General features: G+C 46.4%; 1 protein-coding gene across 2 annotated transcripts in view; it reads left to right on the forward strand.

Moving 5' to 3' along the window:
- The window catches only part of HDLBP (high density lipoprotein binding protein), a 39,213-nt gene that overhangs the window by 427 nt on the left and 17,052 nt on the right, over nucleotides 1-21,734 (forward strand). The window contains exons 1-5 of one of the 2 annotated variants that reach the window (XM_031050912.2): nucleotides 14,748-14,850; nucleotides 18,900-18,967; nucleotides 19,507-19,619; nucleotides 20,500-20,654; nucleotides 21,192-21,407. In XM_031050912.2, the coding sequence (XP_030906772.1) occupies nucleotides 19,544-19,619; nucleotides 20,500-20,654; nucleotides 21,192-21,407 (447 nt within the window). In that variant the 5' untranslated portion in view covers nucleotides 14,748-14,850; nucleotides 18,900-18,967; nucleotides 19,507-19,543. Of the gene's footprint in view, nucleotides 1-14,747; nucleotides 14,851-18,899; nucleotides 18,968-19,506; nucleotides 19,620-20,499; nucleotides 20,655-21,191; nucleotides 21,408-21,734 lie in introns of those variants that run through there. The other variant, XM_005151003.3, reaches the window with a different exon arrangement.

Below are 21,734 nucleotides of genomic sequence, written 5' to 3' on the forward strand. Positions count from 1 at the left end.
CATCTCCCCTTCGGGACGGCCCCGGGAGCTGCTCGGAGGGTCCCTGCTGCCGCTCCGCGCCAGGGAGCGGACAGAAAACATGAGTCATGTCCCGCTTCCACTCCCTGCGGCGGCCGCGGGTCAGCCGGCGGTGTTTCCGGGCTGCCCCGGAGGAAACCCCGCTGAGGAGGGCTTGCATACCTCCAGCTGTGACACGGATGAGGTCGTCTTCCACAGCCCCGCCGCCGTGTCAACGTGATGGCAGGTTCTGTCCTGAGGCCTGGCCGGCCTCTTGGACTGTTAGAGTTCGAGCTTCAGTGTAATAGTCTCGTTTTGCACTGGTGGTGGGTGAGGTTATGGTCATGGGCTGTTGTGGAGAAAGGTTTCTGTCTCACCTGTGACTTTAAGTGAAGACAGGCTGAGAGAGCTGGGCTTGTTCAGCCTGGAGAAGAAAAGGCTCTGGGGATACCTTAGAGTAGCTTTCAATACCTGAAGGTACTGTCAAGAAATACGGGGGGGAAATGGATGATGACACTTTTTACAAGAACATGTAGTGTTAGGACAAGGGAGATGGCTTTGAGCTGACGGAGGGGAGAATTAGACATGAGGGAAAAAATTATTCCCTGTGAGGGTACTGAGGCCCTGGCACAGGTTGTCCAGAGAAGCTGTGACTGCCCCATCCCTGGCAGTGTTCAAGGCCAGGCTGGATGGGGCTTGGAGAAACCTGGTCTAGTGGAAGGTGTCCCTGCCCATGGCAGGGGAGTTGGAACTAGATGAGCTTTAAGGTCCCTTTCAACCCAAACCATTATTTGATTGTTCAGGCAGAGCTACCTACCTCTGTGTGACAGAAGGGAAATTGCTCTTCTTCACTAAATGCCCTTTAGTCCTGCAGTGTGGTTTTATTGCAGGTTATTTATAGAGCAGGGTGATCCTGCAATTAAGCAGAACTGAAGATGGTTAAGCACAGGGCGCTCATGATTCTTGGGCCCAGTTTGGCTGTAGCTGAAGTAGCTTGGCAGATGGTAAGTAGTGTTTCTTATGCTGGCCTTCCCCAAGCAGTAGGAAAGGGTTCCTAACTGGCAAGAGTAATTCCTTCCACTGAAACACAAGAAGCAAGGGTGTTGGTTGTTCTGGAAGTGTTAGTAATAGCATCAGCAGTTCGCTTGTAACTGATGAGGAGAGCCAATGTTCTTGAATTCACAGCTCCAGTTTAGAATTTGAATTCAAATTTGCAACTCTGGCTGGGAGAAGATTAGAGACACTGAGTACCAAGGAATTTCATAGAATCATAGAACAGTTAGGGTTGGAAAGGACCTCAGGATCATCTAGTTCCAACCCCCCTGCCATGGACAGGGACACCTCACACTAAACCAGATCACCCAAGGCTCTGTCCAACCTGGCCTTGAACACCGCAAAGCATGGAGCATTCACAACTTCCCTGAGCAACCCATTCCAGTGCGTCAGCACCCTCATAGTAAAGAACTTCCTTCCTTATATCCAATCTAAACTTCCCGTGTTTAAGTTTCAACCCATTACCCCTTGTCCTACCACTACAGTCCCTAATGAATAGTTCCTCCCCAGCATCCCTGTATGTGCCCTTCAGATACTGGAAGGCTGCTATGAGGTCTCCATGCAGCCTTCTCTCCTCCAGGCTGAACAGCTCCAACTTTCTCAGCCTGTCTTCATACAGGAGGTGCTCCAGTCCCCTGATCATTCTCGTGGCCCTCCTCTGGACTTGTTCCAACAGTTCCATGTCCTTTTTATGTTGAGGGCACCAGAACTGCATAGTTGTTGGGTTTGTTTGGGTTTTTTTTTTTTTTTGTTAAGAGTCACTTCTTTTCCTATACTGGTGTGTAATAACAGAGAAAATTCTGCATACTGATATGTGCTGCATTGACTTTTTGCATATTTTCTTTTTTGTAAAGCAAATGAAGCTGTTGCCCAATGATTTGTTCTCACTTTTTCCTACTGTTGCTTTTCAGATGCAACAAAATTGTTTTCAGGTAGAAGACAATTTAACAGATATGATAACTGCTGTTTTTTTTATTACTGGTCTTCCTTCCCCCACCACTCAACACAGATTTGAAAGTGGTGTTTCATGTATTGTTCCATAGGGGGATTAGATATCCCTCCCTCTGACAGAGGAGCATGTATCAGAGGCAGGGCAGGAAAGGAAGCAATAATGTAAAGTGTAGTTCTGTGCTTGCTAAAGCTCTGTATCTCCAACCCGTTGCCTGTTCAGATTTCAACTGTTGGAAAAAAAACTCTTCCTGTTTTTACTTGGACTTTCGTGCAGTGTAGTCCAAATCGTAGGTAGGGACACCCACATACTCAAGCCACAAAAAATCCCTAACCTTTTTCTTCCAGGGAAGTCCACAGTAGTATGTCTTTCACAAATCAGAATGACAGGCATAGGAAACGTGCTCGCTAGATGTGGAGGTAACAGTATGGAGGTCTGTAAATGTAGTGTAGAAGAGAGTGTAATTGTCTAGTCTGAGCTTTGCTACTGTAGCAGGATGCAGTAAGCTTAGGTCATTCTCAAGGTTTTCTAAGAGACTTCTAAGAAGCAGTTAAAAAAAGATTCCCTTGTGTTTGTCCTGTGTAGATTGTTCTGGTTTTTCACTCCTGATGGTGACACATACTCCTCCTCTCTCCTCCTTCACTGCAAGATAAGCTGGTTTCTTGTTGTCTTCTTTCTCTCCTCTCCCCCAGGTCTCCCTGAAAAGGTGAAAAAAAATTATGACACCATTTCTTATGTATTAAAGATTATTATGTTCCCTACTTTTTCATTGGTCCTACTTCTCTAGACTGGGATGATCAGGAAAGAGGTAACCCCTGATCTAGAATTGGAGCAGAATGTGATCATTGCGTAGTGCAGCATGGTGGTAACAACAGTAACTTATTTTTGGTACAATAGGGGCAGTTAATAGTTTTCAGTCAAGTAGCTCATTTATTTTTTCAATTCACATTAAGCTGCTTCTGAAGATGTATGATTTGTTAGAAGAGAGATCTGTAATCTTGAATTTCATAGCTGTTATCACATTGGAGAACCATCCCTGACAGACCAGCCTCTGCAGTTCATACTTTTTCAAATAAAATTGGGATGTTTTATTGGTTGCAGTATTTCAGCTGATACCACCTTGACCAGATCATACTCTTCCTTTTGCATATAGAAGCAAGAGACTGTAACAAGAAATATAACCCTCTTAGTACCCTGTGGATCAAGCATAATAACAGCCTCTTCTCTGTAGTTACCCTTATGGGAATGCTGTTATAATCTTGACAAACCCATGCACTGCTGAAGAAGTTTCAACAGGGGTTTTCAAAGTGGCTGAGGAATTCATGTTCACCAGTAACAAGTCTGACTTGTCCAAGAGCACATTACTGAGAGGTGCAGAGCCTGTAAAACTTTTGCAATATGGGTCTGTGCAAGAGTTAAGTAGGTGTTGTTGCATTGAAATGTGAAAACAGATAAAGAGGAGATAGGAAAATAAAATCCAGCTTCAGGATTAGGCTTCTGTTCCTTTTCCTAATTATCCTGACCTTGAAAGAAGAGAGTATGAGGTTGTATTGTGTGGTGTGGTTTGCTGATGGAGATTTGGTTTGTTTTGTTTGATTATTGTTTGGGGTTTTTTTTCTAGGGCTTTGATCCAGAAGCTATTCCAGGGGAGTCTGTTACCAGGAGGCTGTGGTATTTAGGGTGGGTGGGCTGTGAGACTGTTTGGAGTAGGAGGTCAGTATGACCTACTGAGGGAGGGATTGTGGAGGAGCTCAAGACACCTGGAGCTGGTCTCCAGACCTCAGGTGCTTTGCTCATAATTATGGCAAGAGTCTGAAATCCACAGTTTGGGGCTGGTTTCAAGAACTAGTTTCATTTTAGAAATTCCTAGCTTAGAAGAATAATTTTGGGTTACATGCTTATCCTGGATACTTGAGAGAATTCAGCATGTGGCTTTATATTTAGCAGACCTTTAGCTTTAAAAGAAAGGCTGTTTATATCAGAAAAATCTGCTATTAAAATATTGTGATTTACTTTACCACCTTAAATGGAAAAGTCCTGCATGCCTAATAATTCTAGTGACCTTTTTCCCTGTCTTCCTTCTGTGAACTCATGTTGCCCCATAGCTCTCCTGGTGTGATTTCAGTGCAAGAGAATCATGGAGTCAGGTTGAAAAAAGGTGTATAAAAGACTTCAGGTTACTGGGAGATTTATGTGGCTTAAAATTTTGATTCTAACATGGAAAAGTAGTCAGGCTGTCATGGATGTTCTGGCTTTATTGTTTTGTGAGATACTTACTTATGTTAAAGCTGAAATGGTTCTATTTTCCTTCGTTTAGGTTATCTTTGGTTTTTCTACCTACACAAGCTCTGGTGTTTTCCCAGCAGCCTCACAGAAATAAGAGCATCCTTTCTAGCACCTACCATACAATACAGATACTTCTTTGAACTTGCTGGTAGACATAACTTGTCCCTCACAACTGGTTCAGTTTTGTTGACTATTGACTCTGATGGATCTTTTAAGGCTTGAAAGAGCCCTACTAGTATTTTACAAATTAGTACTAGATATGATAATATGTAAATAACTTAGATACTTTTATACCTCACCATGCTAATTTATTAATTTAATCTGACTCTAAAAAAAACCCATTTGGTGTAATAACAATGCCAGTTGGATTTCTACTTACTACTCTAAAGCAAAATGGTAGTGGTATTGCGGGGGTGAGGCAGACACAACAGGACTTGTAAATGCACTTATGGTGCTAATGATGCTCTTGCCTTAGTGAAGTGTCTTTAGTTGCACTTTTTCAGTTATTGGACATGGGAATAAACCTGTCGCCTCAGTGTCAGGAGCAGGTTCCTCAGCAGAGGCCAAAGGAGCAGTCTGGGTCCAGTTGCTGTGTGGGTGCAGGGGGCTGACCTTGGCCACAGCTGCCCTGGCTGTGTTGCTGAGGCAGCGATGGAAGCATGACATGCTTTTGTGAGGAGCAGGGTTGAAGCAAGGAGCTGTATCCAGCTAGAGTCATAAGAGGGGTGCTCACAAAACAGCAGGCAGAAAAAGAGGGAGCAACCTGAGAGAAAAGGTGGACCACAAAAACCTCGGTTAGAGGAAATTGTAACGAATTTAACTTCAGTGGAAAAACAGCACTGGAAGAAGGAAATGGATTGGTTCAGTAGCTGTAAGATACCAAGAAATAATGATTTGCAGGAAAAGTTTTGCCTTTGAGAGTATTGAATAGCAGAGTAATATTCAAGCAACCTTCTTTCAGTGATGCTGTTTAATTGTAAAGTAAAATGGGTTTACTTGTTGCCAGAAAATGGAAGTAGTGCCACATCCTCTTATGCTAAGCAGCAGGGTTTCCGGCAGTTTTGCTGTCTTTACTAAAGGTTTATCGTTGATGAGAAAGAACTGATGGAACTGATAGATTTACTTAGCATTAATGAAAGAGGATAAATACCCAAACCAACCCAGTGTAACAAACAATTCCACGAGTGACTTGCATCTAAACATGTCACAAAGTGGGGTGATTCTGGATAAAATGTCCATGCGTATAACTTATGTGTACACCATACCTTTTACCTGCACAAAAAATATCACTGAATGAAACATGTCTGGAAACAAGTGCTGATACGGTGACTGATATTACTGTGCTGTAGCTATGTGGTTAGCAGCAGCCCAGCAACTAACCAGATTTTAAGGACAAAAGACTTGGAACCCTGTTATGTTTTGACTATTGCTATTCAGCTTGGAGGTGGCAGGACCCAGTCCTTTCCCTGTGTTATTAAGCTGATAACTGCTTGTTGGAGTCTCTGTCAAAGCCCATAAAAGTGCTGTCTGAGCCATATGCAGGGCAGGTGATAAGGTCTGTATCAGCACTCTGATTTTAAAGGAAGGTTACCAGTATTATATCTCACAGTAAACATCATGAGGCAGGCATGGCTAACTTTCACAAAGTTAACCTCTGGCATGTTTTTCCTCAGGGATTGTATAACTGGAATAATCTTCTTGCGTGATTCAAATGTCAAGCTTGGTTTAGGGTATTGGCATGTAGCACAGGCTTCACTCCCTTGTCCCATTTCCCCTCAACTCTGCTAGGTCTGGTTGGCTGGTATTTCAGAGGTTTTGCAGTGCATTGTCTGAAAAATTGGCCAAAGCTTTTTTTTTTTTTCTTTTAGGACAACAGTGAACACTTTGCTGTTGCTTTATTTGGTTGTTACCACCTGCAGTAGTACCACTTGCTGGTTCTCTTCCTGTTGTTTCTGGTGCTCTTTTTCTGTCTACCGTTGCATTTTTGTCACTGAGAATTAAACTGGATATTTCACACAATAAACTGGATATTTGCCAAAAATGAGCAACAAACAAAGCCTAGGCCAGGCTGTGTGGCAAGAACACGGACATCAGGCATGGGGTGGGTACATGGGTCAAGTTTGGGAAAAGAAAGAGAATAAGGGTCAGAGTTAATGCAAGGAAGATTTCTCCACTGGCAGGGACAGAGGCAGTCTTAGAGAGCCCCAGTGAGTGTGAGAGGCCAGGAGCAATCCAAATGGGCTGGTTGCTGCTTGCCCTGGCTATGGCTTTGAGTGAGGAGTTGGAGGTGTTTGTGTCTCTTGTGGGCACTGGGTATGGTGTGGGCTGGCTGATCTCTCCTGCCCTTCCCAAAGAGGGGAGCAGGGCTCTGCTCTTTGCAAACAAGGCCCTGGCTGTTTCCATCGCACAGTAGAAAGTAAGCTTGCTGTTATCTCTGTTCAAGTGATAAAGCTGAAAGTAAACCTGTGTTGAAGCAGTTGAAAGAAACGCTGAGAACAGCTCACAGAGCAGCAGAGTGAGAGTATAGATGGGAGTATGTTATGCTTGGCCTGTTATTGCATATGCTTTTGTTTTCAAAATGAATACTTCAGCAGCTGTTGCAGCCTGATGGGATTTAGGTGTTACAAGGACCTTTGAAATCTCTGAAGAATAGCAAGTTGTATGTATGTGACTGTTGCTTAAAAGTAAAGAAAGTTAAGTAGGATGGAAGAAACTTTAAAATTCTGCTTTAACTGCCCTTACAGTTTTATTAAAATACTGAGTTGATGGCTCTGTGGATTGTGACAGACTTGTGGGTAAAAATGAGAGCAAGCAGTGAGTGTTTAGATAAGTTTAGATGTTCTGGGAAATTTAAGAAATGTTAATCCGTCTTTATTATTTTTTTATTTGATATTTCATATTGCTTATGGCACTCTTTTTTATTAATCCAAAAAGACAGTAGCAACTGGGTGGAGGACAGTACAGAATAAGGTATCAAAGCAAAAAAAATGATACCTAAAATGGCACATGTACCCTTCTTGTTCAGCTCAAAGATGAGCAAGGTGGGACTGGCAATGAGTCAGTTATGAAAAGAGGGTTTAAGCATAGAATAATATTATTTGTTACAATTCGTGGAAATAGTTTTACTCTGAGTTCTTGCTTGCTCCTCTTTCATAGCAGGCTTAGAGTGGCCTTGCAGATTTGGAAGAGAAGACTGTCTGGATTTTTCACTGTCGGTTTAGATCACTCTGATGTAATTCTGTCTAACACATGAAGAGCCTTTTACTTGGCCTAGTAGAGATTAGGAATTAGTGCTTGTCTGTGGCTGTGTTCAGCCCCTGTTGCATGTCCTACGAATAGGACAAAGGGAAGGCTGTGGTTAAATAGTGAGGGTCCTGTCAGTGCTTTAAACAAGTGGCAGTTGGAACCAGGTATTTCCTTTAATGCCTTTTCAGAGGAACTGTTGCCAAAGTGAAGATGGGTTCTTTTTGTATGGATTTTTTTCTTGTTTGTTTTGTTTGGGGTTTGTTGGTTTGGGTTTTTTTGTTGTTTTTTGTTTGTTTTTTTTTCTGGGGGGGGGCTAGGTGTTCAATTTTAAGTTGCTCGTTCCCTCTCCAGACAGAGCAGTAGCCTCCATGCAAGTTTATTTTATTCTTTTGAGGGTTTTGTTCATCACAATAACACAATCATCTTTGGGTCATATTTTCAAACTGCTTAGTGTAACTGAGAGATAGAAATAAGGGGGAAAATATTACAGAATTGGAGAGTCTTGTGAAGCCATGTGACTTGGAGAACTGGAACTTGGAGGGAAACATACCAGACCACATAGAAAGTTTATAAAAATGGAGCTGCAGCATTCTCTGAAGCCTTTGTTATCCAATAAACATTAGTAACTGAGGAATCTTGAAAGTCTTTCACAGAGCATCAACAACCTTGCTTTGTTTTTTCTTCGCAATAAATACCTAGTAGCTAAGCAAGTTAAAAATGAACCAAAACAGACAAAAGCAAATGTCTATAAACAGAATTTACATGCTGAAGTTGCAAATTGTCCCCTGCCCCCCTGAAAAATGTCATTTGGGTTGTCTCATTTAGTTTGCTACTTTTTGTTTGCTGTACATATTTAGCTAATTGATTCTCTGTGAAAAGAAGTGGTTGTCATCTTTATAAACTTTATAAACAGCTCCTTAAATTCTGCCCTGCAAAGCATTAGCCTAACAGTATCTGCAGGAGGGTCTTTAGGGGGCATGGTGACAGGTTCAAGCTATGAGATAAGGGTCAACTTTGAATTGTTTGCACATAGGGCAGTTAATGTGGAAAAGGGTGAGTTTAGGGCTTGCAAGTCCTCTGCCTTCCCAGGCTGTGTGATGTGTAGCACATGAGAGCTTCTGGCAGCATCTCTAAAAAAAGAAAAAGACTTAAAAATTGCCACGTGTTCATTTTATATTGCAGTGGCCAAGGAAAAGGGAACAAGAGACACTGGAAAGGTAAACAAAAGAACTCCAACCCAGCAGCCAGAGGATGATGAAGTGAAAGTTTCCTTCTGAAGAACAGAAAGCGAGTAATAGCCTGTGCCATGTTCTGCAGTATCCCCTCAATCCTTACTCTTGGGTAACTGTGACATTAGCAGGCATTGGGAAGTAGCTCTCAGCTAATTATTTGTGGAATATTTTTCTTCTGCAGTGCAGGTTCAGCAGAGAGCAGTGTAGCAGCACCACTCTGAAAGCACCTGTTTGTGATGAGCACATGGTTGGGGGCAGGGGGAGAATCTAAATTAACAAGCAAGCTCTGATCAGCATTAAGATCCAAAATTGAAATTAAAGGTTCTGACTGCAGGTAGAAGACTTAGAATAGTCAGATGTTGAAATAGTTTGCCCAGAAAGCTTGTTCATCTTTGAAGATTTCAAAGATCTGAAGAAAGTCCTGAATGCCTTGGTCTGACCCTGTTTTGAGCAGATTTTGAGCAGAAGGTTGGACCCTGTTTTGAGCAGAAGGTTGGACTAGAGACCCCAGAGACTCAGACCTCCAGCTTGTTGTCAGATACTCTGAATTTCTTTGACTACATTCACTTCTGCTACTCTGTGCTATTGCCACTTACAAGGCAATATATCAGGAATCTTTGGTTTTGGAATCTCTTCCTAATCTTGAATCAAGTCAGTGTTTTGCTTTGCTGTGAAGTTGTAAAGCAACACAGGAAGATAATTTATTTTGTTTTGTCCCTCACATTTAAAAAACATTCTTCTTCAAAGTTTATTGGCTCCCCAAGGCCAAGAACCTGAAATCTGCTTTTACTTTTGACAACCTTTTCAATTCCTAAATTTGTTTGAAATATAGGTGGGAAATTCAGATCCATCATTCTTGATCTGAATGTATTAATTCTGTTTTCATCCCATTACATTTTATCTTGATTATTTGAAATCCTGACTTCTGAAAACCAAGTCTGTGTTAAGTAACTGGATTTCTTTCCCAGTGTAAGTAGGACAGACTCTGACCTATCCTGTGTGGTTTCCTTTTGCTTTACTTTTGCATTGATCTTATTAAACTGTCCACTGACTTTCTTCCTCATCTCTGAAATGGCATTTGTTTTGTCAGAGCACCTGGCATCCAAGGATCACAGCCTTCTGAGCAACCTGAAATGAAATAATGAGTCCACAGAGTAAATCAAGATTGCTGTGTATGCACAGCCAGGGTAACTGAATTTCACTGATCAATTCAATGAATCAGCAGCAAAACTAAGAGCAGAATTTGAGTCTCTTCCCTGGTTTGTCTGTATTAAATCTAGTTCTCACAGTATTCCTGTGTAGAACATGCATCTCTGCCCGTTAACTAGCAGCTTTTTTCTCTCTCTGGAGTCAGAAGGTTTGAAGCTACTTGCTCACACTGGAACTCTGTCCGCACCAGTAAACTGCTCCTGTTCTTCCTACCTAATTTGCTTTCCCCTTTTTATATTGTACACTGTGATAGTCTAAGAAGCGCAGTGTATATGGTTTTGGCTAACTGATGGTTGCATAATTTTATTGTCAGGGTGCCCAGGAAATAAAAGCAAGTCTTTTAAACAACCATTTTGGCCTGAGAGGCCTGCTGAGGTTAGTCACCTTTGATGTCTGGTCAGCTCTTCTGCTTGTGCAAGAGAATTGCCCTCTATAAACAATGTAGGTTTTACCAGGAATAGTGTTGCACTCCCCTGGGATGCCTTATCTATACCACATAGGTCCTGTGTGAGACACATACATGCAGTTGCTCCTCTTTCTTCCACCTTCCTCCTTTCTTGACAACATGATTAAATGGTTGGAGTTGGGATTAGCGTATAGGTTTAGTTAGACTTTTCTCTTTCTACAAGCAGTTCTCTACTTGGGTATTTACAGTGGGTCTCTGAAGATGATGGGGTTGCATTCAGTACAGCTGAGAGGCAGAATTTAGCCTACAGAATAATTTCTTCCTAGTACTGATGTGTAAATGGGGAAGAGAGATGCCTGACTTGCACATCCCTGGAAGTTTTATTCCCTTTGGCAAATACAGAAAAGCTGGTCTCAAAGTCACTTAAGAGACATTAGCAACATGGACTCACATTCAGTCATTTTTTTTTCTGATGAAGGTTTTTTCATTCTCCTGGCAGAAGGATCTATATAATTTAAGCTTTAGCTTCAGTTTAAGAGAGGTTTTCCTGTAAAGATAAAAGCATTCTATTGGAGGATCCTATTGCAAGCCATGGAGATAGCTTTAGGGCTGAGAGGTGTCTCTCACTTGCTCTGATTGAGAACCATGGTACTCTCTGGCATACAAGTGCTTTGCGTCCTGAATCCTTACCCACTTTTTTTCTAGTGTGATGCAAGGTATTCCCCCAGCCCTTTTCTGCTCATGCCGCTGGTGAGAGATGTGCTGAAATAGATGATTTCAGGAATAGCTTTTTTTTGTGGTGTTCTCTAACTTAGGTGTGTGGGATAAGCACCCAGAGTACAAAAACGGGGCCTGTTTGTACAGTTCTAGAAATCTGGAGTTATATTTAACAGGAAGTAAAATCACAGCATACACTCTTTGGAGCATACTTGGGTTGCTTTCCAAATAAGGCTTGCAGTCTCTGGCAGGAAAATTAGGGATCTCTTGTAACAACAGAAAATAAGAACAGGCTAAAAGAAATCCTTTGCAAAATCCTAGCTCAGCTAAGGGTGCATGTGCCAGGAAAGACCAACCTTTTTGTGGTCTTTGCTCCAGTGGTTTAAGGAGCTGAAAGTTTTCTCTCCCTTCCCCAAGAGTCCTGAGGTAGTGTGATTATGGAAAGCTTCTTAACTCCTCAACCTTTTCTTTCATTGGCAAACACATGTTAAAAAAACCAAGCTCCGAACTTGTGCAGAGTTAGTTTTATCTCTGTGTGCGTTTCATATTTTTGTTGGTCCTATTTCTGTGTCCTCCCTCAGACTGGTGATAGGAACTGCCAATTTGATAAGCCATGGAAACTACATATTGCCCAATTGTTCAACTTTTCTGTCACGTATTTGTGCTCTTTTGGGGAGGCTTTCTCTTCCATTTTCTTTCAAGTCACGAAAACGGGGTCTGTCATAATGCTCCTAAAATATGGGATGCTAGAGGAAGGGAGGCAGGTTGGTGTTTGTCAAGGGGCTGGGTACCTCCTTCTGTCTCCTCTCTCCTCAGCTACCAAAAATTCCCATGCCTGACTTAGAGGAGCCATTTTACATGCATCTCCACAGCAAGCTTTTATTCATTTATTGGTGTGACATTGCACTTCAGGGGTGAGTAGAGACAAAACAGATACCAAGTAGCCCCTGCAACCCTCTGTCTGCCCATATGCCATTGCCTTATTGAAGAAGAAAGATGGGGTGCGATGCAGATGGTTGATGATGTGCTGGCAGGAGGAGTAAATATGCCTTTATCCATGCACAGGACATTTCTGTACTTCCTGAATGTGGGAGGAAAGGTGAGCTCTCCCCCTGCACTACCCTCATTTCCTGTGGAAGATCTTCCTCTAAGGAGAATAGCCTGTGACAGTTTTGCAGTGACAGAAATCATTATTTGAGGGTGGCATGCAGTGAGATGCTCTATGCCTTCCAGTAATTTCTGGGCCTGGCAGGCTACCCTCCCACTACTTGCAGCTTCAAATAAAGGAAGAGCTACAGAAATACATGGGGAAGATTCCTTCTTAAATGGTCCTGGAGAGGAAGCTGTGATAAAAACCAGAAATCATAGAATCATGGAATGGTTTGGGTTGGAAGGGACCTTAAAGCTTATCCAGTTCCAAACCCCCCTGCCACAGGCAGGGACACCTTCCACTACATCAGGTTGCTCCAAGCCCCATCCAGCCTTCCCTTGAACAGCTTCTCTGGGCAACTTGTGCTAGTGCCTCAGCACCCTCACAGGGAAGGATTTTCTCCTAATATCTAATATTAATCTTCTATCTGTCAGTTTGAAGATATTCCCCCTTGTCGTGTCCCTACAGGCTCTTGCGAAAAAGTCCCTCTCCTAGCAACCCCAGTGGCAGCAACACTGCACAGAGCAGAAGAGGGACATTTGTTGTCCCATAGGCATAAAGTGGCATGTCCCTACAGAGGGCCCATACTAAACCAGATAATGAAAGGGAGAAGGATGTTGGTGTTTCAGTAAGATGCTCTGGTCTGGTGGTTGTGATGCTTCTCTGATTCCTTGCACAAGGGATCACAGTACTTACCAGTGTTGTGGTTAATTGGGTGCAGTGGAGTGTTGAGAGGAGGTTGCTTGCTTTGCTCTGGGGAGATAAACATGAGGGGGTGAAAGCATCATGCACCTCAAGGGAGGTTCAGGGTGCTCAGCTCTTAAGTCCCAGACTACAACCCCCTGCATTCCCAGCTGCTGCCTGGTAGCAGAAGTGTCCAAAATCTGGAGGTGCTGCTTCAGGTCCCTGAAGCTCTGCTTTTGCATGAACCATCTCTGTCTCTGTAGACATGATCTTGCTTGTGTGTCTTACGGGGTGCTGCTGGCATGCACAGCCTAAATGGTTTGTGTTGGAGGCGCCTGAGCCAGCTCTTGGAAGCGTGTATGACGTGGCAGTAGTAGTTGCTGCCTTTCTGTGTGGCAGCTTCATGCTTGAAGTGGTATCCTTGCATCCTCCCTTTAACATACTGCCCCATTTCACCCACAAGTGTATTATTTGCAGTGATAAATTGTTGCTTGAGTCAGAGTTCAGGTGCTTTAATGATGTCCTCATCATTAAAAACCACAGGATTAAAAAAAAGGAAAACTGGAGAAATCTACTCTTGCTCAATAATAGTAATAAGTAATCATAATTTTACTTATGGCTAAATACCATCTATCTTACCATAAAATACACCACATGAATATATCTAAATATTACTGCATGTAATCAAAAGCAGTTGTTCCCAAAGACCTTGAATGTCTGTGGTCAGAGCTCCACAAAGCAGGTTCTGGTATTTAGTTTGCTAGGGTCTGGGAGAGAGCAAGATGTGAATGAGAAAAGCAGTCACTAAGTGCAGCTTATGAATGATGAGGAAAATTAATCCTGTGTAGGAATACAGGCAGAGACTGAGCTAATGCAAAAATCAGCTCAAATTCCATGTATTTTTACACTGATGTGATGATTATTTTTTTTTCCTCCCTCAGTTCCTTGAGGGTACAGGACTAATAATTAAAAACATCTATATTGCACAAACTTTAATAAACATCCTCTCAGCAGGAGAGTATTGTGCTTGTTGGCTTGCCTTGCCTTTGCTCTTCCCCATTTCCATGTTAGAGATTAGAATAAGGAGGGGGGGCTGTTGGTGGTGAGGGGGTATTTAATTTTTATGTTTTTAATCTTGCTCTTAATTTGCTCCTTCTCCTGTTTGCAACCTCCGCAGCAGAGAAGCTGCTGCTCTGGCATAAGCTGCACGGAGAAGGAATTGGCTGCCTGGGGCTGGGGCCTCAGTGTCCCTCTCCACTTGTAGGACAGGACAGAATCCCCAGGTGCTGGCTGTTCTCCGGTGCCAGCCGTGGTTTTAAGAGTGCTTATAGCCCCCGTGAGCCTCTCTAGCCCACAAACCCTGCGCGGAACCGGCCTCAGCTAAGCACACTGTGTAGTTGGAAGCTCTGGAGCGCTGAGCTGACTCCGCCACCGCAGAGGGGCCTGGCCCGGCGCTGGGGAGAGCCACCCGCGCAGGCTCGGTTTTGCAGCAGCTCTAGCTTCCGCGCCCCACGGAACCGCTGGGCCACAGACGGGAGGCATTGCCCGTGTCTACGCTGTGGAAGGCAAGGCGGCCGTGGGCTGGAGCAGGCGGCGGCTTGGCAACCCTCGGGACGCGCCCCTCTTCCCTCGCCATGCAGCCTGTCGGGCCGGGCGGCGGGAGCGGGACCGCCGCCAGAGCCGCGGGTTCCCGGGCCGAGCCGCCTCTTCTCTCCTCCGCGGCCGGCAGGCGACGGGGCGCCCCCGGCGGCGCGTGGCCCGCGTGGCGGTCCGGCTCCGCCGGGAAGGGGCATGTCCCGCTGACGTGCGGGCCGGGGATTGGCAGCAGCCCGGCCTATATAGGTGGCGGGGCGGGCGCCGTGCCGCTCTCCCAGGAGCGCTCCGGTTCTCCAGCAGGGCGGGCGAGCGGGCACCGGCCGGAGTGAGTCACGGGGGACGGGGGGCGGCTCCTCTGCCGCGGCGCCGACGTGGAGGGTTGGGGGGGGCTCGGCCCGGCGCGGCCTCGCTTCCTTTGCCTCGGCACCGACGTGCCGGGAAACTCCAGGCCAACTTCCCGCCGGCTGGGCCGGACAAAGTCCGGCGGGAGCCGCTCGGGGAGAGGGGCGCTCGGAGCAGCCGGTGGCGCGGCCTCGGCCTGTGTCGAAAGGGCTGTGCCAGCCGACAGCAGCTGTTGGACAGCGCTGGCGTGTGGCGCCGTCCCCGGAGCCCAGCTGGTGGGGATGCTGGGCCCCGCGGGTGTGTGGGGAGGGGGCGGCAAGGGTCGGGATGGCTCCACGTAGTCCCCGGTGGTAGGAGGGTTTGCGCTTGGTACAAGCCAAAACGGTCGGCGGCGGGCGCTCCTCCAAGCGCCGCATCAGTCCGCGGAGCGGCGTCGGCGGGCAGCCTTTCCTCGGATCCTGATGTGACTTACAGGGGAGAGCACCCCGGCCCCGCTCCGTGGGCCATCGTTCGTAAGATGCTAACGCCGGACTCGGGGCAGACCGTGCCCGCGCAGTTCCGCGCCCCACTCGCTGCCGCCACCGGCAGTCTCCCGGCTATCGCCGAGCCCCCGGCGGGAGTACCTTTTCCCCCACTTGTGTGTTGCGGCCGCCCCCGGCCTGCAGCTCAGAGGGCCGCGGCGGACCGGGCCGAGATGTACTGTGCTGGGGCTGCCGCTAGCCCGAGGCGCGGCGCCCGCCGTGCTCCCGGCCCCGTTCCCGCATGAGCGGTGCGTTGGGGTGCGCACCCTCCTAGCGCTCAGCCCCGCGCGGGGGGCGCGGGTGACAGCGGGGCCCCGCCGGGCCCTTTAAGGGCGCCGCCCCGCCCCGCCGCTCCGCCTCCGGTGCCGGCAGTGCTGAGGTGGCGCTGGTGGCGCCGCCCGCCCCAGCGTGGCTTGGCCTAGGCCGCGGGGCCCGGAGCCTTCCCCGCCTCGGCGCGGCCGGGCAGCGCGGAGATCGGTGGAGGGTGCCTAGCAGCCTGGGCTGCTGCGCTGCCCGTGCCGCTGTAGCGGTGCAGGCCCGGAGGGTGCCAGGCGCAGCCTGCCCCACTCGAGAGGCAACCGCCAGAGGCCGGCTGCCCCTCTGCGTGCGTGGCCATGGAAGCCCGGTCCCGGCGGGAAGTACCGCCAGGGCTCTCCAGGACTGTGTGAGTGCACGTTGGTAGCTGCGCTCACACAACGCTTCCTGACCAAGGACGAGGAGTGACAGTGGGGAATGTGGTGGGTCATGGCATTGGTGGAAGAGTAAATACAGGGGTAGGTCAGGTGTAAGTCTGGCTGTGGCTCAGGAACCAGTTGTGTTACTTTCTCAGATGTACTGCTTCAGGGATCAGTGTGAAGGGGGAGACTGTCCTGCCACACAGCAGCTGTCTGCCTGCACGATCTCTTCAAAACCAAAGGGCTTGGGCCTTCAACATCTGGGAGAGCCAGCTGGTTTTCAGAAAGCAAGTATTTTTGTGTCTGACCACTCATCGACCAAGAGATCACCCTGCCCTGAATGGACATCTGACAGAAGACAGTCAGATGCTGCTGCAACCAGCCCAGCCCCATTGCAGCATGCAATCCTACCTGCATCTGATTTTAGCTACCCTGATTAACAAAAAGCTAATATTTTTTATTAACTATATTTTTAAATAGCACGTAACTGATGTTTCTGTCCACACATACTGGTTGCATTGGCACTGTAACTCACGACTTTGCTTTTGTTTCTCTTCATACAAATGTTTCTTATGTGGTTAGGTCTGTTCCTCGCTGATGGTTATTTTTAGGATGATTTCATTCTCTGTGTTTTAAGTGTGCTCTAGACTTCTAAAACTTCTTTTGTCGCATAAAGCCAGTGCTACAGACAGTGTTTAAACTAGGCAGTTGAAAACCTGTTGACCCAGTCAGCCGCAATGCTGGTGTGACGTAGCTGAGTTTCAAAACCAAAGGTGGGAAGTCGAGGAGGGGTAGGCTCCAAATGCAGTGCCAGAGCTGCTGGTTTTGACATTACGTTTAGAATACCATTCTGATGGCCGCCTCCAATTTTGGCCAGAGATGAATCCCTGAGGCCTACAATGTACCAGATGTTTGAGGTTACTGGAAATGGAGAGCATTTGTTCTTAGCTTGCTGTATGGATGACAAAGCAGAAATTCATATGGATAAACACTGCCCTTAGATTCCTCTTCGAATGTTTAACTGTTCTCTGAGATGGAGACTTGCAAGGAAGAGCTCTGCAGCTGGTGTGGACAGACACAGTGTAACCAGCAGCTGTGCCGCTGCAGCACTCAGACAGGTGCTATATTGGGTGTTGCTCAGTGGCTTCTCTTCCTTGCCTGTCTGAGGAGGAAAGCATGTGCAAGATGAGCCAGGTGGTGCTTTCCAGAGAAATGAGAGTTAAGCACATCTGTGCTGTCAGTGAGGCTTTAGCCAGATCTTGGAAGCTACTTGTGATGTTTAGAATGCTTCATGCTCTTGCCCTCTTTGCTGTTTGCAGTTAGCCAGGAGGGGGTGTCAGCCTTGATGTGACCCTGCGGGCTGGAGGAGCTTACTGCGTCAGTCTTACAGGTCTTGCTGAAATACTGTGGGACAGATGCTGTGCTGTTAACAGGCTTTCCTTAGTTCTGTGGCAGCTTGAGCTGTGGAGTTGTGTACATGGAACCATATGCTACGCCATAGCGTAACCACGAACAGCAAGAGATCAGATAACTAGCCACCCCATTCATACACACCAGCCAATGCCTCAGCATAGCTTGCTGACTGTCCTGGTAGCTGCCACCTCGTAGTAGCAGATCATTACAGGATTAATTGCAGTATTAGGTTTATTACTTCAATAGCACAGGTGCCGTTGCCATGTGCCTGGTAAGAGGCATGTTGAAGTAAGGGAAAAACCCTCTGGCTTTCACTGAGGTGCGGATTAGGCCTACACAGCCCAGTTGCATTACTGTGCTTGTTCTTCTCTGCTTCCTTTTTGGCCGCTGTTGCCTTTGCTTACTGTGTCATGATGTGAGACACCACATCAGCAACACTGTGAGTTTGGGAGCCAGAAATGGCAACTGTCAGTTTACTGAAAAATGTCAGAGTTTGCTGTCGAGAAGGTTTGTGTGGGAGAGGGGCCTCATGTCCCTGAGGAATCAGAGGCACTGACTTTTAGAAGAGTGCAAGCCCTGCAAGAGCACATACAACCACTTAGGGGGGACTCAGATGTGGGGAATTGTTGTACACCTAGCAGTGTGTGCTATACTGGCTTGTACAGTTTTAATTAGATTCCTAACCCCTTTTTCAGTAAATCTGCAGATCCAAATACAGGAGATGTAAAACTCCCATCAACAGTCTGGGCTTTTTTTACTGGTTCCATTTTGTGTATGTGTTTAAAATAGTCCATGTAAACCAGCATAGGTTTTGTTCTTCAGATTTAGGCCTGGAGACAGAGTTCAGTACCTGGTGCATCGTCTTATTACAATAAAAAATGAAGAGGTGGACTGACCAGCAGCTGTATGTGGATAGCGCTAAGTGTTTGCCTTTGTTTGTGAGGATGTCTGTGTTGATTCAGCCCATCTCCACTAAACTACATTCCTAACTTCTGACTGATGGCAATGTTGTTGGCAGGTTTTCAGGTTGCTAGTCTCTTCTGACTAAATGTTGATGCTCTTGCTTGCAACCCTGAAATTTCATGTCTATCTTGCACATCTGTTAGTAATTGACTATATTTTTTGCCTGATACTGGACGGCTGCTCTTGTAGCCAGTTTGATGAAAGAGTAGCTACTCCAGACTTCCTGCTGTGAGGTTTAAGTAGATAGTGGTGTTGCCTGTAGCTCTAGTAAAACATGACAGGTAAAGTATGGTGAGATGTGACTCAGTATGAGAACATTTCTGATAGGTGGCAAGTTTGAAATGCAGTACGGTGCTCTTTTGAGAATTAGAGTAACGGGGTGTCGTGTTTTCCTTTTGTCTTGCAGCAGGTGCATAATTTTAATTCTGGTGTTTCTGCTTGGTTTTTTTTTGTCCCTAAAGCAAAAGCTGGCAGGCTGACAAACGGGCAGCTTACAGGACGGACTCTCTGGCTACTGACCATTTAGCTGGTAAGTTCTTGTTTTGAGAGAACCAAAGATCTTGCTGTGCTGAGCTTGTTTCTCAGAGTGGCTTCCTGAGTGTAGCCCAAAGTCAGTGGGAGTTCAGGCACCTAAAGAAGTCTTTTTCAGGAAGAAGCAGCATCCTAGGCCCTTTTTTGTTTTACCTATAGGGTTATGCAGTGGTTTGGACTGACTATCCAGACCTTTGGATGCTTGTTTAAAAATTGCACACCATTAGTAATTTACAGATTAATTAGAGTATGCTTTGACAGCTTCTGGTGTCCCCCCTGTGAGTGACTTTCTTAAGTTGCACATCTTGTGTCTCCTTAATGAGGAGCCCTGGTTTGGTGACCACTGTATTGTGAGGAAAAATCCCCTCTGAGTTCCTCTCTGGTTCAGCAAGAAAACTGGGCAGCTGCTGACACTGTAGGTACTTTTCAAGAGGCTAACTGAAGATGTCCTCAGTAACACATACTTTGTCTTCTTGGAGTGACTTTTACACATCTTGAATGGTGTTGTAATAGTGTTGCCACCACTGCCTCTTCCAGTGGCATACCCGGATTGTGTGTGGGTGGGAAGTCGACAATGAGCTCCGTGGCAGTTTTGACCCAGGAGAGCTTCGCTGAACACCGCAGCGGCCTGGCTCAGCAGCAGGTGAAAGGTGAGGAAATGCACTTCAGTTCCTGTGATGCACCTCAAAGTACAGACTGCACAGGCAAGGTTCTTTGTACCCAAGCTCACTCCATATGTCCAGTTCCCCACAAGTGTGAAGGCACTGCATTCTGCATTCCTAGACTAGTGGCTTTCCACCATGAGAACACCGTGGTGATGCTGCACAGTGGAGGGCCAGGAGGAGGCAGGCCTGAGATCTTCATCTTCTCTGGCTAGCAGTGCTGTCAGCTGTGGGACAGGTCACACACAAGAATGGGGCATTGAGCTACAAGAGAGCCTCATGGGAGCAGTGCACTTCCTCCTTTTAGTCAGCCAGGTGCTGGGGGAAGTCAGTGTAACTGTATTAACTGTCTCACTGGTGGGTTTGGCACATATCCTCCAGCTGTGAGCTGACCCAGCTGGCACGGCCCAGTTCACAGCTGAGTCCAGCATAAGGTACAGCCTTTCCCTGGACTCTACCTTGACTACAGTGCTTCTCATTGGCTTCTTTCTGGATGTGTTTGACCCCCTTCTGACTGCAGCCCTGCTCTGTTCCTTTCACTTTCTTTCTGCTCAGCCTGTTCTCCCCTAATTAAGCCCCTCTTGACAAAGTTTGCAAAACTGTGCTGTTTGCTGCCGTTATTCACTTGCATGTTTACTTCCTGCATCCATAGTGCCAGCTCAGACAAGGCTGGTTGTTCATGGCATCTACTGCAGTCTGTGCTGTGCTGAGGTCAGTTGTGCTCCAGACTTGGCTGCTCCACAGGCATAACTGTAATAGGATTACAGTAGTGCATAAGTCATTTGCTTTCTTTTGTTATTGGTGCCTAAATACAGTTGCATTGCCTATGAATAGAGGCTTCTTGTTTACCGTGTTTGCTTCACCCCAGTTACAGCTTTAAACTCTGAAGAAGAGAATGATCCTCCAACCTACAAGGAAGCCTTCCCTCCGCTCCCTGAGAAAGCGCCATGTTTGGAAGCCGCCCAGGAACCTGCTGGGCCCTGGAGCAAAATCCGACCAATAAAGGCTTCTGTCATCACTCAGGTTGGTGGGAGTTGGTATCTTATCTCACTCTGATTTCCGCCCTCCAAAAAGTAGGTGAAGTGAAGCTTTCCCTGGAGTATGAAATCCTTAGTGTGTCAAATTGACAGCCTTCTTGTTTTACTGTATGCTGGGGCACGAGGAGGGCTGCAGCTGACAGCTAGGAGTGTTCTGGAGGGGTGGGATGTGTTGGAAAAATGTCCATTAAAAGTTCTGCATCCCTGTTCCACAAATAGCTGGAGCAGGCCTGAAGGGAGACTTGCAGAATTCAATTAGTGAGCACTAATCCACTGAAGTATTCTCTCCATAGCATATACTTTAAGCAGACACCCAGTGTGGGACAGACTACCTGCTCAGTGCTGTTGCACTTTTCCAGTTCACAGCTGATGTCTCCACTGCAAAGCTTGATGGATTGCACAAACCTTGGAATTTAGTATGCCAGTAAAGTCCTGTATGGCAGTAACAGAGGGAAGCACTGGAAATCGGAAACATATTGACAGCTTGTTTTGCCCTTCTTTTATCTATCCTGTGACTGAGCAGGTGTTTCATGTGCCACTGGAGGAGAGGAAATACAAGGACATGAATCAGTTTGGAGAAGGCGAGCAGGCCAAGATCTGTCTTGACATCATGCAGAAGACAGGAGCTCACCTGGAGCTGTCTCTTGCAAAGGACCAGGGCCTTTCAATCATGGTCTCTGGCAAGCTGGAAGCAGTCATGAAGGCTCGGAAGGAGATTGTTGCTCGACTGCAGACTCAGGTGAGGGCATCTAACTGTTTCTCACTTTGTCTTTGCTCTTCCTCAGGACTCGCAAATGCTTTGAGACCCTTGGGCGTGTGTGCTTATAAGCCAAAGAGGTGTTATTAGATGACTAATTCAGCTTTGCCATATATTTTCAAAGCACACAGTTGGCAATTTGGAATGGAAATGAGGCTTAAAATAGGGTTCAAAGCTAATTAAAGGCCACTGTGTTGCATGAAGGGTGGAGTCTGCAATCTCTGAACACTTTAATTGCAAACAGTGACTTTGTGCTGAGGTGCTGGTGCCAGAGGGGGTGCAGGCCCCTCATGCAAGGTTAGTAGTATG

The sequence above is a fragment of the Melopsittacus undulatus genome, chromosome 6 (assembly GCF_012275295.1).
Source record: "Melopsittacus undulatus isolate bMelUnd1 chromosome 6, bMelUnd1.mat.Z, whole genome shotgun sequence".
Classification (NCBI taxonomy): Eukaryota; Metazoa; Chordata; class Aves; order Psittaciformes; family Psittaculidae; genus Melopsittacus; species Melopsittacus undulatus.